This window comes from Myotis yumanensis, unplaced genomic scaffold, assembly GCF_028538775.1.
Source record: "Myotis yumanensis isolate MYYU_CA2020_CCGP unplaced genomic scaffold, mMyoYum1.0.hap1 SCAF_4, whole genome shotgun sequence".
Lineage (NCBI taxonomy): Eukaryota > Metazoa > Chordata > Mammalia > Chiroptera > Vespertilionidae > Myotis > Myotis yumanensis.
In genome coordinates this window covers 43,708,005-43,723,747 of record NW_027223755.1, presented here as the reverse complement: position 1 = coordinate 43,723,747, position 15,743 = coordinate 43,708,005, and the positions used below count along the sequence as shown (strand labels likewise).

The following is a 15,743-nucleotide window of genomic DNA, read 5'->3' as shown; positions in this document are numbered from 1 at the left end:
ACAGCAGAGAGATCGCTTTCGCCCTCCTCGCCATGTTCGGAGCGACATTCCTGGCACCTGAACCTCATCTTCCAGAGCACCCGGCGGGCCGGGCAGGGAGTGGGACGGGGGCCAGGGCGCGGCGCCGCAGGTGCCCTTTGGATCCGGGCGGGCCCGGTGCGGACCCGGCGCACTCGGCCGGCGGAGGGGCTTCTCTCTCCGGCGAATCATGGAGAGGCCGGCGCCCCGCGAGGTGCACATGAGCCAGGCCATCCAGCCTGCGCACGCCAACTCCCGAGGCGAGCTGAGCGCGGGGCAGCTGCTCAAGTGGATTGACACCACCGCCTGCCTGGCAGGTAGGGGCGCGGCGGGCCGGGGTGGGCAGGAAGGGGTCCAGAAAGGGGAGGAGGGGGGGCGTTGTCCGGGGTCCGGATGCAAGGGCCTGAGGGCGGGGTACAGAGGAGGGTCCGGGAAGGCAGGGTGTCTGGGAACTAGGAGGCGGGCTGGGATGTGGGAGTGCGGATGGCGGGATGCTGGACGGCAGGGTCAGGACTTGGGAGGATCCTGGGTGACCCATCCCCGTGCGAGAGGAAGCCCCCTCCCGGCTCCCCAGCCGCGCCGCGCCAAGACCAGGACCCGGGATGAGTGAGGAGGGGAGGATGTTTTGACTTGTGAGCCCTGACCAGCCGGGACCATAATGAGAAAGCTAGTTCATCCAACGCTGGGAATGACCCAGGCCAGTAGTTCGCAAACAGTTTAGTCTTAGGACTCCTTGGCCGCATTAAATACTAGTATATGAGGACCCCAGAAAGCTTCTATTTGTGTGGGTTATTTTATCCATATTTAGCTTATTCGGAAGTTTTAAAACTTAATTCATTTAAAAGGAACAGGAATGAACCCATTACATATTTTTTATTGAAAAAAGAACTATATTTTCAACCGTAACAAAAAAATGTGCTTACAGGAGTGGTATTGGTTATGTTTCCGCACATCTCTTTAATGTCTGGTGAAATAGAGGATTACCCACTTCTCTGATCTGTTTCTGCATTCAGTTTGTTGCCTAACACACCCTTATGTGGCCCCAGCTCAGGTCCTCTGCGCCTGACTTTCTTTTTGCCCGTATATTCTTCTCTTGGCCCCTTCCATGCATCACATCTCAGCTTAGATATCACCTCCTTAGAGAAGTCTTTCCAACCACGTTGACATGTGCACCCGTTGGTCAACTTTATCGCAATGCCCTTTCCAACTTAACCCGTTGAGGTAAGAAGTGTCCAAACCTACGGTAGAGAATAAACATTTATAAGAATTTCTTTGAAACAAACTTTGTAAGCCAAGATTTCTTCATTTGTAAAATGGACCTAATAATGGTACCAACCTCGTGTAATGGACTTGCTTAAGTTCTTAGCTCAGGGCCTGGCCAATCATAAATGCTTAACAAATGCTACCTGTTACCATAGTCCTTTTCTTCTTGGTCCCTAGTGCAATCGAGTATAGTGCTGCAGATACTTAGTAGATACCTGATATATACAGTAAAAATTTAGTCTTTTATTAATTATTGCACTTTATCATTTAAATCATTCAAAATTGGTAACATGTTGGTGTGCTTGATAACACTTTATTAGCAAGAATAGTTTCATAAGCTCAGCATCCCATTCCCTTGTGTCAGGTAATGGGAATGAGTGTTATTCGGTACTCCTTAGTCAATGTTTTGCAGAATATATCTGCAAGGGTCCATTAGTTTTCTGCAAATCTTAAAGCACTTAAAGGTCAATGACTGTGGCTGGCCCTCTGCCACTGAATAGAGTTGGTAAAAGATAGGATTGATGCAGATAAGTCTCTGGAAATCAGTGGGAACTTGACAAAAGTCTGATAAACTGAATTAAATTGATCCCACAGTAAGTAGAGGGTGAGCAAAAGTAGGCTTACAGTTGTGAGTATATAAAACACAGTTTATTCTTATGTGATTCTTTATTAATTATTGTAGTATGTATTTGTATTACAACTGTAAGCCTACTTTTGCCCACCCTGTGTTCTACTCTGGTATTTTTATGTACTCTTCCTCTCACTAAATTTTATAGGCGGGAAGCTCATCCTCCCTGTTCCATCACTCAGAGTTCTGTGGTTAGTTTTCTGGTAACTCAGTTTATGTCATGTTTGGAAGAACAGTTATTTCCAACTAGTAAAACCAGAATGTCTAGTTTTCTACAGAATTGAATCATAGGGAGGAGTGCTTTAAATACTTAGAAGGTTTTCTTACCTCTTATACATTGCAGTTAAAGTAACCCACAAAGCATACAAATTCAATATAATTCACTGTTTTCATAATGTGGCACCAGGAGTAACGTCTCCAAAATGGAGTTAAAGGTTCTTAAAGAGCCAATGCATTCTGTTTGGGTTTTAAGTGACTGTTTCTCAAAGTCAAATTCTGGCAGAAGCACATCTCCAAAATTTTTCCAAAGAGAATAAAATCTGATATTTTTATATAAAGTGAAACAAACAAACTATCTCAACAAATTAAATGCAGACATAGAACATCAAAATAACTGGAGTTCCTCCCTAACCCTCGCTCCACCCTCGTCAGTCCTCTCCTCCTGCAACAGATTTAATGCACAGTGAGTTTGGTGTGAATCTACTAATAAAAAATAACAAACATTTACTAAATACCTACTGTGTTTCTCTGGTGTCCAGAGAAGTTCCTCTCTGACTGGGGGTGTGCTCTCAAGGCCTCCCATACCGCTCAGTGCTCACGCTGGCTAAGTGGCCTGACTACATTTAGCTGCTGGATGTGAGGGATAATGGATACAACTTCGATGATTTGTTTTGAAAACAAAAGGAAGGTAGTACCTAGCAACACTTTTAAAGTTGGCACCAACTTACTAAAATTGCTATTTGAATAACTTGATGTGCTGGGTACTGGTATTGAATTTCAAATCAAAGACGATGTGAATTAAGATGCAGAAGAAACCACAGTAATTTTCATGCAGTGGAAATATAACTTACAGAGCAAAGGAGCTGTTATGATTCAGACCATCCAGAGTGTGGGCCCAGTAGTCTTATGTTGAATGAGAGGATGAGTCACTAAATTAAATCCACTTAAATTTTACTCCTTTCTCCCTAGGCTGAAATATTCAAACATTACTAATCCAGCCCCTTTTTGCCTATTTTTTGAAGCTGAGAAACATGCTGGGGTTTCCTGTGTTACCGCCTCAGTGGATGACATTCAATTTGAGGAGACAGCTAGGTAAGGGGAACTGCTCTTCCATGCCCTTCTCCTGAGGTATACTCAACTGGTTCATTTAAAACATGTAAGCTTAATCGTGTTAAGTCAGTAACCAATTTCCTAACAAAATAAATAACATTTGACCCAATGTAAGTCAGTAAAAAAATTGCAGAACCTACTTCTAATAAACTTGCTTAACTGTAAATTCAGTCTTGATTTTGTTGAGAAATAGCTGCTGGCATTATGTATTATATGCATTCTGGTCTAAGGCATAGAAGGATTTCTTAAAGCTGATTCCTAATGAATGGCTCCTTCTTCTACTAGAAGAATAATCCTATATAATAAAAGGGTAATATGCAAATTGACTGAGCAGTGGAATGACCAGTCTCTATGACACACACTGACCACCAGGGGACAGATGCTCAACGCAGGAGCTGCCCCCTGATGGTCAGTGCGCTCCCACAGCGAAAGTGCTGCTCAGCCACAAGCCGGGCTGACGGCTGGCGAACAAGCGCAGCAGAGGTGGTGGGAGCCTCCGGGGACATCCTCCCTGACTGCTAAAGGGCGCACGAATGTTGTGCACCGGGCCTCTAGTTAATGATAATAAGTATCTCTGTGATGGTGAATTTCATCATTAGGTTGTTGGGTAAACATTAATTTATCTGAGTAAAGATGTTAAATTATGAAAAACATTTTATGTGTGGGAGTGTGTATGTGCCTACCATATCTTGTTGTAGAAAATTTCAAGATATACAAATATCCAAACATACACAAAAGATGAGAAAATAGTACCATGTATCTCCAAAGACCCTTCACCTAACTATGACAATGGTCAACTCATGGATACTCTGGTTTTATCAATTTCCCTCTAGATTCCCACACACCTGGACTATTTTGACATAATTCCAAGGGATCATCTGTGAAAATTAAAAATTACTGCAAATGCACACTTATTTGGAAATAAATTAAAGCACTATTATTAAATTTGGCATTGCCAACAGTACATTGTAATAAAATTTCTATTATATACTTTCCATCCTACAATCTGTAACTTAGGCTTAACTAGTAACCTCATCATTGAAATGTTTTTGCCATTTTGTGTTTGCATTATCAGTATATATTTCTAAAAGATAAGGCTCTTTTAGAGACCATGTAATAACAATTACTATACCATTAACAGAAATTTCCAATGGTCTCAAATTTTTTAAAATTTAAACAATTAGTTTATTGAATCAGGATCTAATATGGTTGATATGTCTTTTAACATATAATTTTCCCTTTGTTCATTTCACTTGCAATTTATTTTGTAAACAAACCTGGTCATTTGTCTTAAAGAATTTACCACATTTTGCATTTTCTCATTGTATCCCTGTTTAGCATGTTCACATACATTTGTATTTCTTATAAACTATAGTTATGCCAAAAAAATGATCTGATGGAAAGTTGATATTTTGGTAAAACCAGTTCTTGTCAAGAGCATATACTGTCTAATGATCATTATTTAGAACCATTATTTCATTAGATATTGGTAAAATAGTAGTATGCTAAATCTATCTCTTTTCTTTTTTTCATTTCTTTTCTGAACTATTTGTATAGAGAGACCCTTTATCTCTTTAATTACTTTGTTACCTTGAGGTAAAGTTTGTCCAGGAAAGACAGACTTAATTCTTCCTCTTTATACTAGAGGCCCGGTGCACAACAGGGAGCCCTTTAGCAGTCAGGGAGGATGTCCCTGGAGGCTCCCACCACCTCTGCTGCGCTCGTTCGCCAGCCATCAGCCCGGCTTGTGGCTGAGCAGCACTCTCCCTGTGGGAGTGCACTGACCACTGGGGGCAGCTCCTGCGTTGAGCATCTGTCCCCTGGTGGTCAGTGCGTGTCATAGAGACTGTTCATTCCACTGCTCAGTCAATTTGCATATTACCCTTTTATTATATAGGATAGTATCATTAGGAACCCATGATTTTTAACATAATTGATGCATTTCAGTTCTGATATGATTATTCTTATGGATGCTCACTCTGACCTGTCTTTGGACAGTGGAAGCTTCTTCAGTTTGGCTCTGAGTTTTGGACATAACCCCAAAGTTAGAATTCTTTAATAACTCCTTTGCTTTCTGGTATGACAAGATGGGCTCATTTTATACATTTTCTCACACAAACTCAGAATCAGAGATTTCTTCAAAAGAAATGATAAGTAGAGATCACAATCTGGGCAGGAAACGTGCTCATCAATACAGAGTTGGTCATTATTTTAGGCCTTTTCAGTGAACAGAACTAGGAATTATGTGTTTTTTAAAGAATTTATACTAATACCTCTAATCAACTAGGATTATATGGTTTTACTTAATTTCTTTAATTTTATGTTTGTATAATCTTGGTTGGTTTGGGAGGTTTGGTGTGTTTTGTTAGTCCTCACCTAAGGATGATTTTTAGAGAGAGTGGGAGGGAGGGAGAGAGACAGAGAGAGAAAAAAGGAGAGAAACATCACTCAAGAGAGACACATTGATTGGTTGTCTCCTGTGCACATCCTGACCTGGGCCAGGATGGAACCTGTAACCCAGGTATGTGCCCTTGACAGGGAATCAAACCCACGACCCTCCAGTGCATAGGCTGGCACTCTAACCATTGAGTCACACCAGCCAGGGCTAGTCTTGGTATTTTTTGTTGTTGTTGTTGCTCTGTTTTGTTTTATGTGAAATACCTTGATCCTTACAGACATAAGCAGAATTTACAAGAAAAAGGAAGAGAACAGGTTGTTTGTTTCTGGCCTGGGATAGTTCTCTAGGACCATGGGGTAGCTGTTACCAGTTTTTAAACCCTAAGTAGTCTTGTCCCAATTCATCTCTCCAACCTAACTGCTTACATTTATCTATTTGGCATTTATTTATTTATATAGAAACAAAATTAAGTTAAATAGAACCACATGCATTGACTAAGCTCACATACTAAGTAGAAAAAATTGATATGTATTTTTATCTTAGCAAAATTACAGATTACTGTGAATTCAAACTTATTTGAGAATAGATTAAAGCACGATTATTAAATTTAGGAATGCCAATGATACAATGTAATATAATATCTATTATGTACTTTCCAATCCTAAATTCTGTAACTTATGTTTAACTAATAACCTCATCATTGAAATATGGTTTTGCCAATTTGCATTTGTATTATCAAAAAGGATTTGTGGTCACTAAGTTGATAAAAAGTGAACTCGTATTTTTTATATGCAACCTGCACCATAAAAAAGAAAATTGAAAGCAATATATAGGGAACCATATGATTTAGTTGTAAGCCATATTAGGTATTTTTTAAATTCACAAATATGTATTGCTTATATGAAAAGTACTATTTGGGCTCAATAGGGTATGTGGATGATTATGTCACAATTCTGGAGTGTGGCAGTTGCTCAGTCTGGTGAGAGTCAGATAAACACATAATCATCAGAATAGAAAGTATAATAGGTACATGCCTAGGATGAGATATAAACTCAGTTCTTTGGGGTAGTTAAAAAGTGCATTTTGACTGGGAAATCCGTGGTGTTTCATGACAGAGGTAGCATTTAATGAAGGCCTTAAATGACACACAGATTTTCATCAGTAATAATGTGGAGTAAATGGGTCACCTGGCAGCATTGAGGGCCCCTGTAAACCTAGTAAAGCTGATCAGTTTTAGGGCCAGCTTGTTGGTAGTTTATTTATCATTTGTTAGCTAATATTTTAAAATAAATACCAATTGTATTGGTTTTGTTTGTGTGTCTGTTTTGATTCCTCTCAAGAAAACAGCTGCGATATTGTCAAAGTATCTGTTGCAGATTTGAAAGTCGTTTTGCACACAATCTTTGCCAAGGCCCTTTGCTGTTTAAATAGAGGTAGTCAGCTAACATATGTGTGGTTCGCAGTGACTGGCATCTGTTTTTAGTGCATTCTTTTTGATGTTTTCATTAACCTGAATTTTTCACGCACAAACATTATGAGTGTGATAAGGTAAAACTGCTCTATGGCACATGCATTTAACGAAACCTTTAAGCCTGGAATGAGCTATGCTAGGATTACTGAGATCTTTTTTTTTTTTTAAATAGAGTTGGACAAGTTATAACCATCAAAGCAAAAGTTACTAGAGCATTCAGCACAAGCATGGAGGTAAGAGGCCCCTTTCCTTCCTTCTGTCATTGGTGCTAATAACAAAATTAGAAAATGCTTATCACATAATACCAACTTTAAAAAAATGATATAAAACTGTAAATGCAATATGGTAATTTTGTGTGCATGTATACACAGACACACATTTAATATTTTATATATGAATAAATAATATACATTTTATATTTCACATATATATGTAACTGGAAGAAAATTAACCTGAGTGGTGGGATTACTGTTACTGATATTTCCTCTGGATAGTTAGATTCCAATGTTATCATTTACTTATTTTTATATTTACCAACTTTTCCATGGTAAATATGTATCTTTCTATAATCAGAAAAAAAGTTATTTTTCCAACTTTATAACACATTATTAAAACAAGAGTATTGCTTAAGAATAAATTAAAATGCTAGTTTCGTTGAAAAACCAAAAGAAAAAGAACGGTGAAGTGCATAACTGAATTTTGAATGGTGCAATCCCATCTGTTGTCTGGATGGCTGAAAGTTTATTTATTTATTTTCTTTTCATTTTAGATCAGCATCAAGGTCATAGTGCAGGACACGTTCACTGGCATTGAGAAACTTGTTAGTGTGGCCTTCTCTACATTTGTAGCCAAACCAGTTGGAAAAGAAAAGGTAAATTTTCTGTGTGAGGGACATATTAAAAATTGCATCAGAATGATTATTAGGAAAAGGACATTCATCTTAGCATGAGAAATGCTTTCCCAAGATTTGTTACTCATCAACATTTATCATAAAAGATCAGTCTGTGGTAATGTTATAGTAGTAAGTACTTTAGACAAAAGAAGATGTAGCCAGTTTGTGAAAGAGGAAAAATACTGTGTTTTAAATTATCTAAAGGTCATATCAGTTTCTCAAAAATATTGCTTGCTGGTTTAGTTCTTTTCTTTTGGGGTTATATAACTCCGAGTTGAGTTAAAATATCTTTTTTATTTTAGCAAGAGCAATTTAGTGAGCAGTTGCATGTTTTGGTCCAATCACTTTTTTATACCTGAAGGAAGGATGTCAAAGTTGCTGAGTTATTGAAGTTTAAAAATAAGCTTCAGGGCATCTGGGGTAAAAACGCCCTTAAAGGAAGTACTTTGGCCTAATGTATGTGCCCAGTGGACTAGCCTGGCCATTTGCCCAGGACAGCTTTTCCATGGTCTTTTGGAGATTTATTCATTATCATTTCTTGGCTTTTCTTTTTAAAGTCATCATGCCAGCAGGGACGGTCCCAATCTAGTCTAAGTATTTTTATGTGTGATCATACAGTTTAGAATTGAAGCCTTTCACTGCAGGGATTGCTCCAGAGGTGAGCACAGTGGCTTCTCCTAGCTCCACTCTGAAAGTGACAAGCAGTACTTCTCACTCTGCCAAAGTGTTCTTCTCAGACTGCCTCAGAGTTTAGAGGTGGGGCAAGCAATGTTCCCACTGTACTCATTGGAAAGAACGAAAGAGCCACACTCCTCAGCTACGCCTCACTTGACCGAGGAGGCACAGAGACGGGCCGGGCTGAGTTAGCCCACCATGGTCCCAGGGAGCAGATATCCCTGCAGAGTTGTGTACACTGGGACACTTCCCTTACTCTCTTCCCAAAATTAAACAGGCCACAGGCAAATTCACATTGCCCAAAGGCATTGCTTTTCAAACGGAAGTTCACTTAATCTATTATATTATTTAAATATAGCTTTCTGGATTGTATCTCAGACCTGCTGAATTAGAATCACCCATATAGAAACTTGGAATCTATATGTTAACGAAGTATCTCAAGGATCCTGTGTTCACTGAAATTTAAGATGTTGAGATAGGTGTTGCCAACAACTCTGTTTTTCCTAAAGTCCCCAGAAATCTCCAGACTCTTGGGAGCGAGAGAATGTGGGGGTGGGTGCAGAGTTCCCATATCTGAGAGCAAGTGACAGAAAGGAGTCCCCCCAACAACTTCTTCCTACACATGAAGGAGAAAACGAGGGCCATCATTTTCCCTCCAGCTTTAAACTTCTCACTCCAACTTCAGGGACTCATGGAATCAGAATGGAATAGTCACACTTCAGTTTCTCCTGAGACTGAAGAACTGTTTTTCTGAAAGCATTTCTGGGAAGTCAGGGACCTTATGGTTCTGCCATAATTGGTTGGCTCAGATAACCTTTACTGTAAAGCATGTTTCCCAGACTAATTTATTTTTCACTTGGTGACATTCTTGTTTAGAACATCATAAAGAAAGCCATGAAAAATCGGTGTTTGATTTGAAGAGATAGGCCTACCTGGATCTCTGTCCAAAGCGAGTTTTTTCCAAGACAGGATGGGCAATGATTAACTAGGCTTAGTCCAACAATTGCACAGGCCAGATCATTGAAGGACTCACAAGACCCCATAGAGCAGCGGTTCTCAACCTGTGGGTCATGACCCCTTTGGGGGTCGAACGACCCTTTCACAGGGGTCGCCTAAGACCATCGGAAAACACATATATAATTACATATTGTTTTTGTGATTAATCACTATGCTTTAATTATGTTCAATTTGTAACAATGAAATTGGGGGTCACCACAACATGAGGAACTGTATTAAAGGGTCGCGGCGTTAGGAAGGTTGAGAACCACTGCCATAGAGCATGCTCATGCAAAGCCTATTCAACCTAAAGGAGGCCGAACAGCAGGAGAAAGAACTTGCAGGACATTGGGTCCATGCCAAAAGGTCCTTGATATTTGGTCCTTCACATGTGCCATGACCAGCTGGGTTACCAAGGCAAAAAGGGTTATTATTGGCAATACAGCCGCTACACAATTACTGGACCAATAAAACATGAGAGCATTTTAAATTTATTAACCCTGTAAACCAAACGTCTAAACAAACATTATAGACGCTTTGAACCCAGGGGTATTTTGTAAGTGTAGATGTTTTGGACAAGACCGAATGCCCACTAACAGAGAAAGGAACCACAGGCAATCAGCAGAGAGGTTCAAGACTGCCAGGCATTGCTCTCAGGGTCCTCTTCAGTCACACAAAATGTATTTTATCTACATTGGCTTACCAGGTGACCTTTTTATACCCCTCTGGTCATCCAACTAAAACAAGGCTGTGTAAGCAGTTAAACCAGGGCAAGCTATCATCTATCCATTCCTAAACGAATTAGACAAGGCAGTCCAAGGGAGTTTAGGCTTGAAGCAGCATATTATAAATCACTAGATACTTCATCCTTACCTTGGCCAAGGGTGAGCACCGGCCTTCAGTGTCCTGGAAATAAGCATGGCGCGACCCCAGTCCAGCTGCAAGGTGTCTCTTCCTGACACACACAGGTCAGCAGGCAGGCGTTTCTGAAGAAGCTTGAGCCATTGGTTCTAGTGCATCATATTTCCAGGCTCCTGGAGGTTGTTTAAAGCTTGATTCTGACGTATTGATTCTTTAGGTTTGTTCATTAGATAACTAGAGGCCCAGTGCACAAATTTGTGCATGAGTGGGGTCCAGCCAGCCCACCCCAATGGGGGCCCATCAGGCCGGGCGAGCAGGGGGGTGAGGCTATGGGTGGTTCGCAGCTGGCCCTGTGGGGGTGGCGATCGGGGCCTGGATCAGGCTGGTTGGCTGCCGCAGTGCATATCATAGCCACCGATCATTCTGGTCATTCTGCCAGTCTGGTCACTGGGCTTTTATATATATAGATGTTTTCATCATGTGATGAAACTTCCAAACTGAGAATATTTCTTGGTAAATAATAGCTTTCTTTAAAACATCTTTATTCCTTCCTTTGATGTCTAAATTTTGCAAAAGGTAGAAAAATTTTTCTTTTTTTTTTATAGATAAGAAGGGAGAGGGATAGAGAGATAGAAACATCCATGAAAGAGAAATATTGATTGGTTGCCTCCTGCACGTCTCCTACTGGGGATCAAGCACACATCCTGGGCATGTGCCCTGACCGGGAATCAAACCATGACCTCCTGGTTCATGGGCCTATGTTCCATCACTGAGCAACACCAGCTAGGCCAAAAATATTTCCTGATAAGAATTAATTGGCATCAAAGTCCATATCCTCATTCATTAATTTGAAGAATTTCTTATTTTGTATTTCTGTTAAATTTTTTTTAAAAAATCAGGGGAAATAATATTTGAAAAACTGCTTACAGCGCATATCTTGTACAAAGAAATAATTGTCTATATTGATTTTTTTAATTTAAAAACATTTTAAGGAAAATGTTTAGTCAAAATGAAATGTGTGTGAAAACACACATAAATTATTTACTTTGAGTTAGAAACCAATGTGGCATATCATTTGTTTTTGCAAATGTCATGTTGTGCTTTTATAATTTAACAAGGCGATGAGAGGTAAATGTTTTTCTTTCTCTAGATTCATTTAAAACCAGTCACACCTCTAACTGAACAAGACCATGTGGAACATAATATGGCTTCTGAGAGAAGGAAAGTGCGATTACAACATGAAGAGACCTTTAAAAACCTGATGGAGAAGAGTAGCAAGTTTGAGGGTCAGTACATCTACCTAGAGGAGCTTGAACTGTATGACTGTGACAGTGAAGGGTCCTTCTTTAGGGCACACTTACTCTCGCCTTATTATTACAGTTCAGTCCTGGTGATACTAGAGATCTTTTCCGACAAACCCAGTGGCTGGAGAAAGAAGGGCCTGGCCATTCAGAATAGAACTGCTGACACCTAAGCCCGCTTTAAGTCAGAGGATCTCCAGGGAAGGAGATGTGAAAGGGCAGTGGGAACCATGCTGTTCTTATTAGTAACTGTGTGCTCAGTAATGATAGATGAAGGAAGGAAGGACAATGCCGTAAGCTGACCCGGTGTTTCACACTTTACTAAGCAGTTTCTCATCTGTTATTTCATATGAGCTGCATATAATCTCAACAGAGGAAAAACCTGAAACTGAGTAGTGAAGAGCCTTGCTAAAGATTACAGGGGATATGAATGGAAGTGATAAGATTCTACTGTTTCTCAGCTCTTCCACAGTAACACTATGATGAGCCAAAGTTCCTCAGTTCTTTGGCGGTGATTTCCTGGGTTCTTTGAGGCCTGGTGGGGCCAGCATGGCAGGGAAAGGAAGTCCTCCTTGCCCCTCATCTGCCCTTCCTATCTGACTCCCATCTCCTGCAGCCCCAAGGGAGATGACCTGTGGTGGAGAGCAAAGAGGGAAATGAGTGAGCCAGCCCGAGCCCCTCTCATCACCATGCAGGTGGGTGAAGAGGCTCACAGAGGGTCCACCCGCATTCCCTTGGCTCTGAAAGCAGACACAGGAAAAAGACAAGGAAAGGAGAAGACAAGAAAGGGTCAGGATAAGAATGTGGAAAAAGGAGAAGGAGGAAGAGTGAAAGCATATGAAGGCCAGAGGAGGGAGAAAAGGCAGAGGCAGGGGTGACTGACACCTGTGGGCTTTATTCTTTCCCATGTGACATCATCATGGTCCTGGGACCACCTCACAGACAACCTCTGGGTTGGAAAAAAGTTTTTCAAAGGCTCCTACTCATTGATGATCTTTTAAAGACAATGCCCATTACCAAGTCGACTTCATCATTTACTTTCTTTGCTGAGAAGAGTGGGTCTCCTTTTGTAAAGATGACCCCAGTGCTAAAATATGTTTTAAATGCATTTTGCTAAAGTAATCAAATGGCTGCACCGGGGGAACAAGAGCATTACTAGAGAGAAAAATCAAGGTGGAAGGAGGCCACCATGAAAAGGTAGAACTGCGTCACAGAGGCCATGCTAAGAAGCTTGGCCTTTCTCTGTCCTTGATGAGAGCCAGTGAAGGGTTTTGAGCAGAGTTGTAGCATAATTACACTTGATATGGTCACTCTGAAGAGGTGAGACTAGAGGCATAGAGACCAGGCACGAGGGGAGGTATGACTGCACCAGACAATGATAATAGGGAGAGAAAGGAGGGAAAGAGTTTAAAAAAAAATACAAGCGGTAAAATCAGCAGAATATGTCATTGATGTGGGGAGACAAGCGAAGAAGAAGGCTAGGATAATGCTCAGGTTTCTGATTTGAGTGATTGGTTAATTGATGGTGCTATCATCAATGTGATGATGAATACGAGGGGTGGAGGGGGCAGTTTGGATGATGAGTTTGGTATAATCTGATAAGCCGGTGGCATAACCAAAAGCATGAGACCAGGACTGGAGAGATCAAGTTTGAGAGACAACTGTTTACAGATGTTAATTCAAATGAAGATAGTACCAGCAGTCACCTTGTGAAGGCTCATGGGGACACAGGGCTGTGGGCCACGAATGGAACCTGCTGAACATGGCCATGTAAGAGACGATCAGAGGAGGAGGATGAATCTACAAAGACGATCTGGAGGGACTGGTCAGAGGAGTAAAAGAGAACTGGAGATAGTGGTGTCATACCTCAAAGGAGTAGAGTGACATGAAGAAATGAATGATCATCTGTGTTCCAGGAAGTGAGGAATAAAATTTTTCCACTGAATTGGGACTAGGGAAGTCATTGGTGACTTTGGCAAGAGCATGGTTAGTGGAAATATGAGTGCAATAAATAGGGTATGGGAAGGGAGACCTGCTGATGACCCTGTATTAGAGGAGTAGAGGGGATGTCACCTTTTTCCTCTTGCAGCCAGTGGTCCTGGCCAACAGGAAGTTGCTCTTTTTATTTTCTTATCTCTGTCCTTGTTGCCCATACTCAGATCACTGACTCTGCTCTTTTTCCCAGTGGGCTGATGCAAGGTTAAAAATAATAAGAACTGTAAAATGGGAATAATAATCTTACTTATTCAATAGGTTTGTGTGAGGATTAAATGAGTTAACACAGATTCTTGATAACAGTGTCAGGCACGTGGAAAATGCTATTATTATTACTATTGTTATTTGAGAGGTCCCCATTCATGGGTAGGATTAGAATAACAGTTAAAGACTGTCCTTTCAAAGAACTTGGCTGTAAAAGGTGAGATAAACAGCCTGGAGCTATGCCCTCAAGGTCAAAGGGCATTGTTTTTTCAGGATAGGAAATAATTGGTCATGGTTGCAGGTTGATCAAGGCTGATCATAGAAATCATTATTGAGGGAGAGATTGACTATAAGAGAAAGAGATAATTGGTATCAAACTTGGTCTAAAACACCTGAAAACTGTTTTGTTTGTTTTTTGTCTTGGTAGAAAGTTACAATGATCTCTGATAGTCTGGCCTTTTTCACTAGTGTCCGTCTATTGGGAAGCGTTGGTGGGCCTGGTGATCTAAGCCTCCTTCACTTGCCACGTGAGCCAGGTGAACTTGGCTCCATTGGCTTGTTCTGGAGTTGTGCAAGTTGTATGAATAAACAAAATCAGCAGCAATTTTCTCTACCTGTCTCCACAACACCAACAGTACTTTGAGTACTGGAGACATTCTGAATTAATAACAGGTACTTGCTACAGTCATTCAAATGTAAAAGTAGAATGATTGCAATTGACTTTAGTTTTATTCAGTTTGTGAGGAAGTTAGGCAGATCAGATCTATATGTCTGGTTTAATTTAGAATTATAGATTTTTTATGTCTTTTTTAAATCATCTAGCCAGCCATAAAATAGATTATTCTACATTCCTTTGCACAAAACAACTTTACCTAACTTCATTGGTTTGATTTTTCTCTTCAGAAATTTTACTAGCTTTCAAAGATATCACAGAACTTAAAGGCAATGTCTCTTAGATATATAAGAGCCAGACCCTGGAGCTTGACGTTGCCATAGAGCATGTGGTTGGTCGACCTGCTGCCCTGTGGATCTGATGGAGTTTGTTTTGGACGGGACATAATGTTCAGAAGGGAGATAGCTAGATCATCTTTGTTTTTGAACTGTATTTTCAGAAAGCCCAGGGCTCTGTATTGGTTATCATATCAGACATAGAGATTGGAATGATTGAAAGGCATATCATTAGAAAAGTGAGAAAGTTGAATCCAAATCACTCTCTTACAGAAGAAACAGGGAAAAGATGAGATTAGATTATGTAAAAACCAGACTGTTTTGGAATGAGCTCATGTACTACTAGCATGTGGAAGCTGGGCATACTGGGAAAGACTTAGATCTGGTTAAAGATTTGGAGCATTTTCATGATAATGTTTTAGTAAGGAATCAAATCTCTATGAGCATTGCCCTGTGCTGATCCTTTCTGGCATGGGAAAGAAAACTAAGGCTAGAATGACCTGAATATGTGGAATGAATGTGAAATTGTCCGAGTAGAATGATGACACAATACCTAATGAACATCCAAAGTACAAGTGTTGATAGAGCACTGGGTGAGTATGCGTATTTGGAAGCCTGCAGAGAGGATGGGGTCTGTTTACTGTGCTTAACTTGTGTACACAGCCAGAACTGTGAGCCTCTGAACCTGGGAGAGCCCTGTCTCTGCATTGGTTGGCAGTTACCTGCAAGTAGGCGTACTTTTGCCCTGAAGTCATTTATATTCA

The 15,743-nt window shown here is 40.6% G+C and overlaps 1 protein-coding gene across 1 annotated transcript in view; it reads left to right on the top strand.

The window, feature by feature from the left end:
• Positions 1-208: 208 nt before the first annotated feature.
• ACOT12 (acyl-CoA thioesterase 12) overlaps positions 209-15,743 on the top strand; it is a 34,613-nt gene continuing 19,078 nt past the window's right edge. Inside the window, exons 1-5 of the mRNA XM_070412268.1 lie at positions 209-335; positions 3,151-3,220; positions 7,280-7,340; positions 7,877-7,978; positions 11,682-11,817. Coding sequence (XP_070268369.1) covers positions 209-335; positions 3,151-3,220; positions 7,280-7,340; positions 7,877-7,978; positions 11,682-11,817 — 496 coding nt within the window. The remainder of the gene's footprint in view (positions 336-3,150; positions 3,221-7,279; positions 7,341-7,876; positions 7,979-11,681; positions 11,818-15,743) is intronic.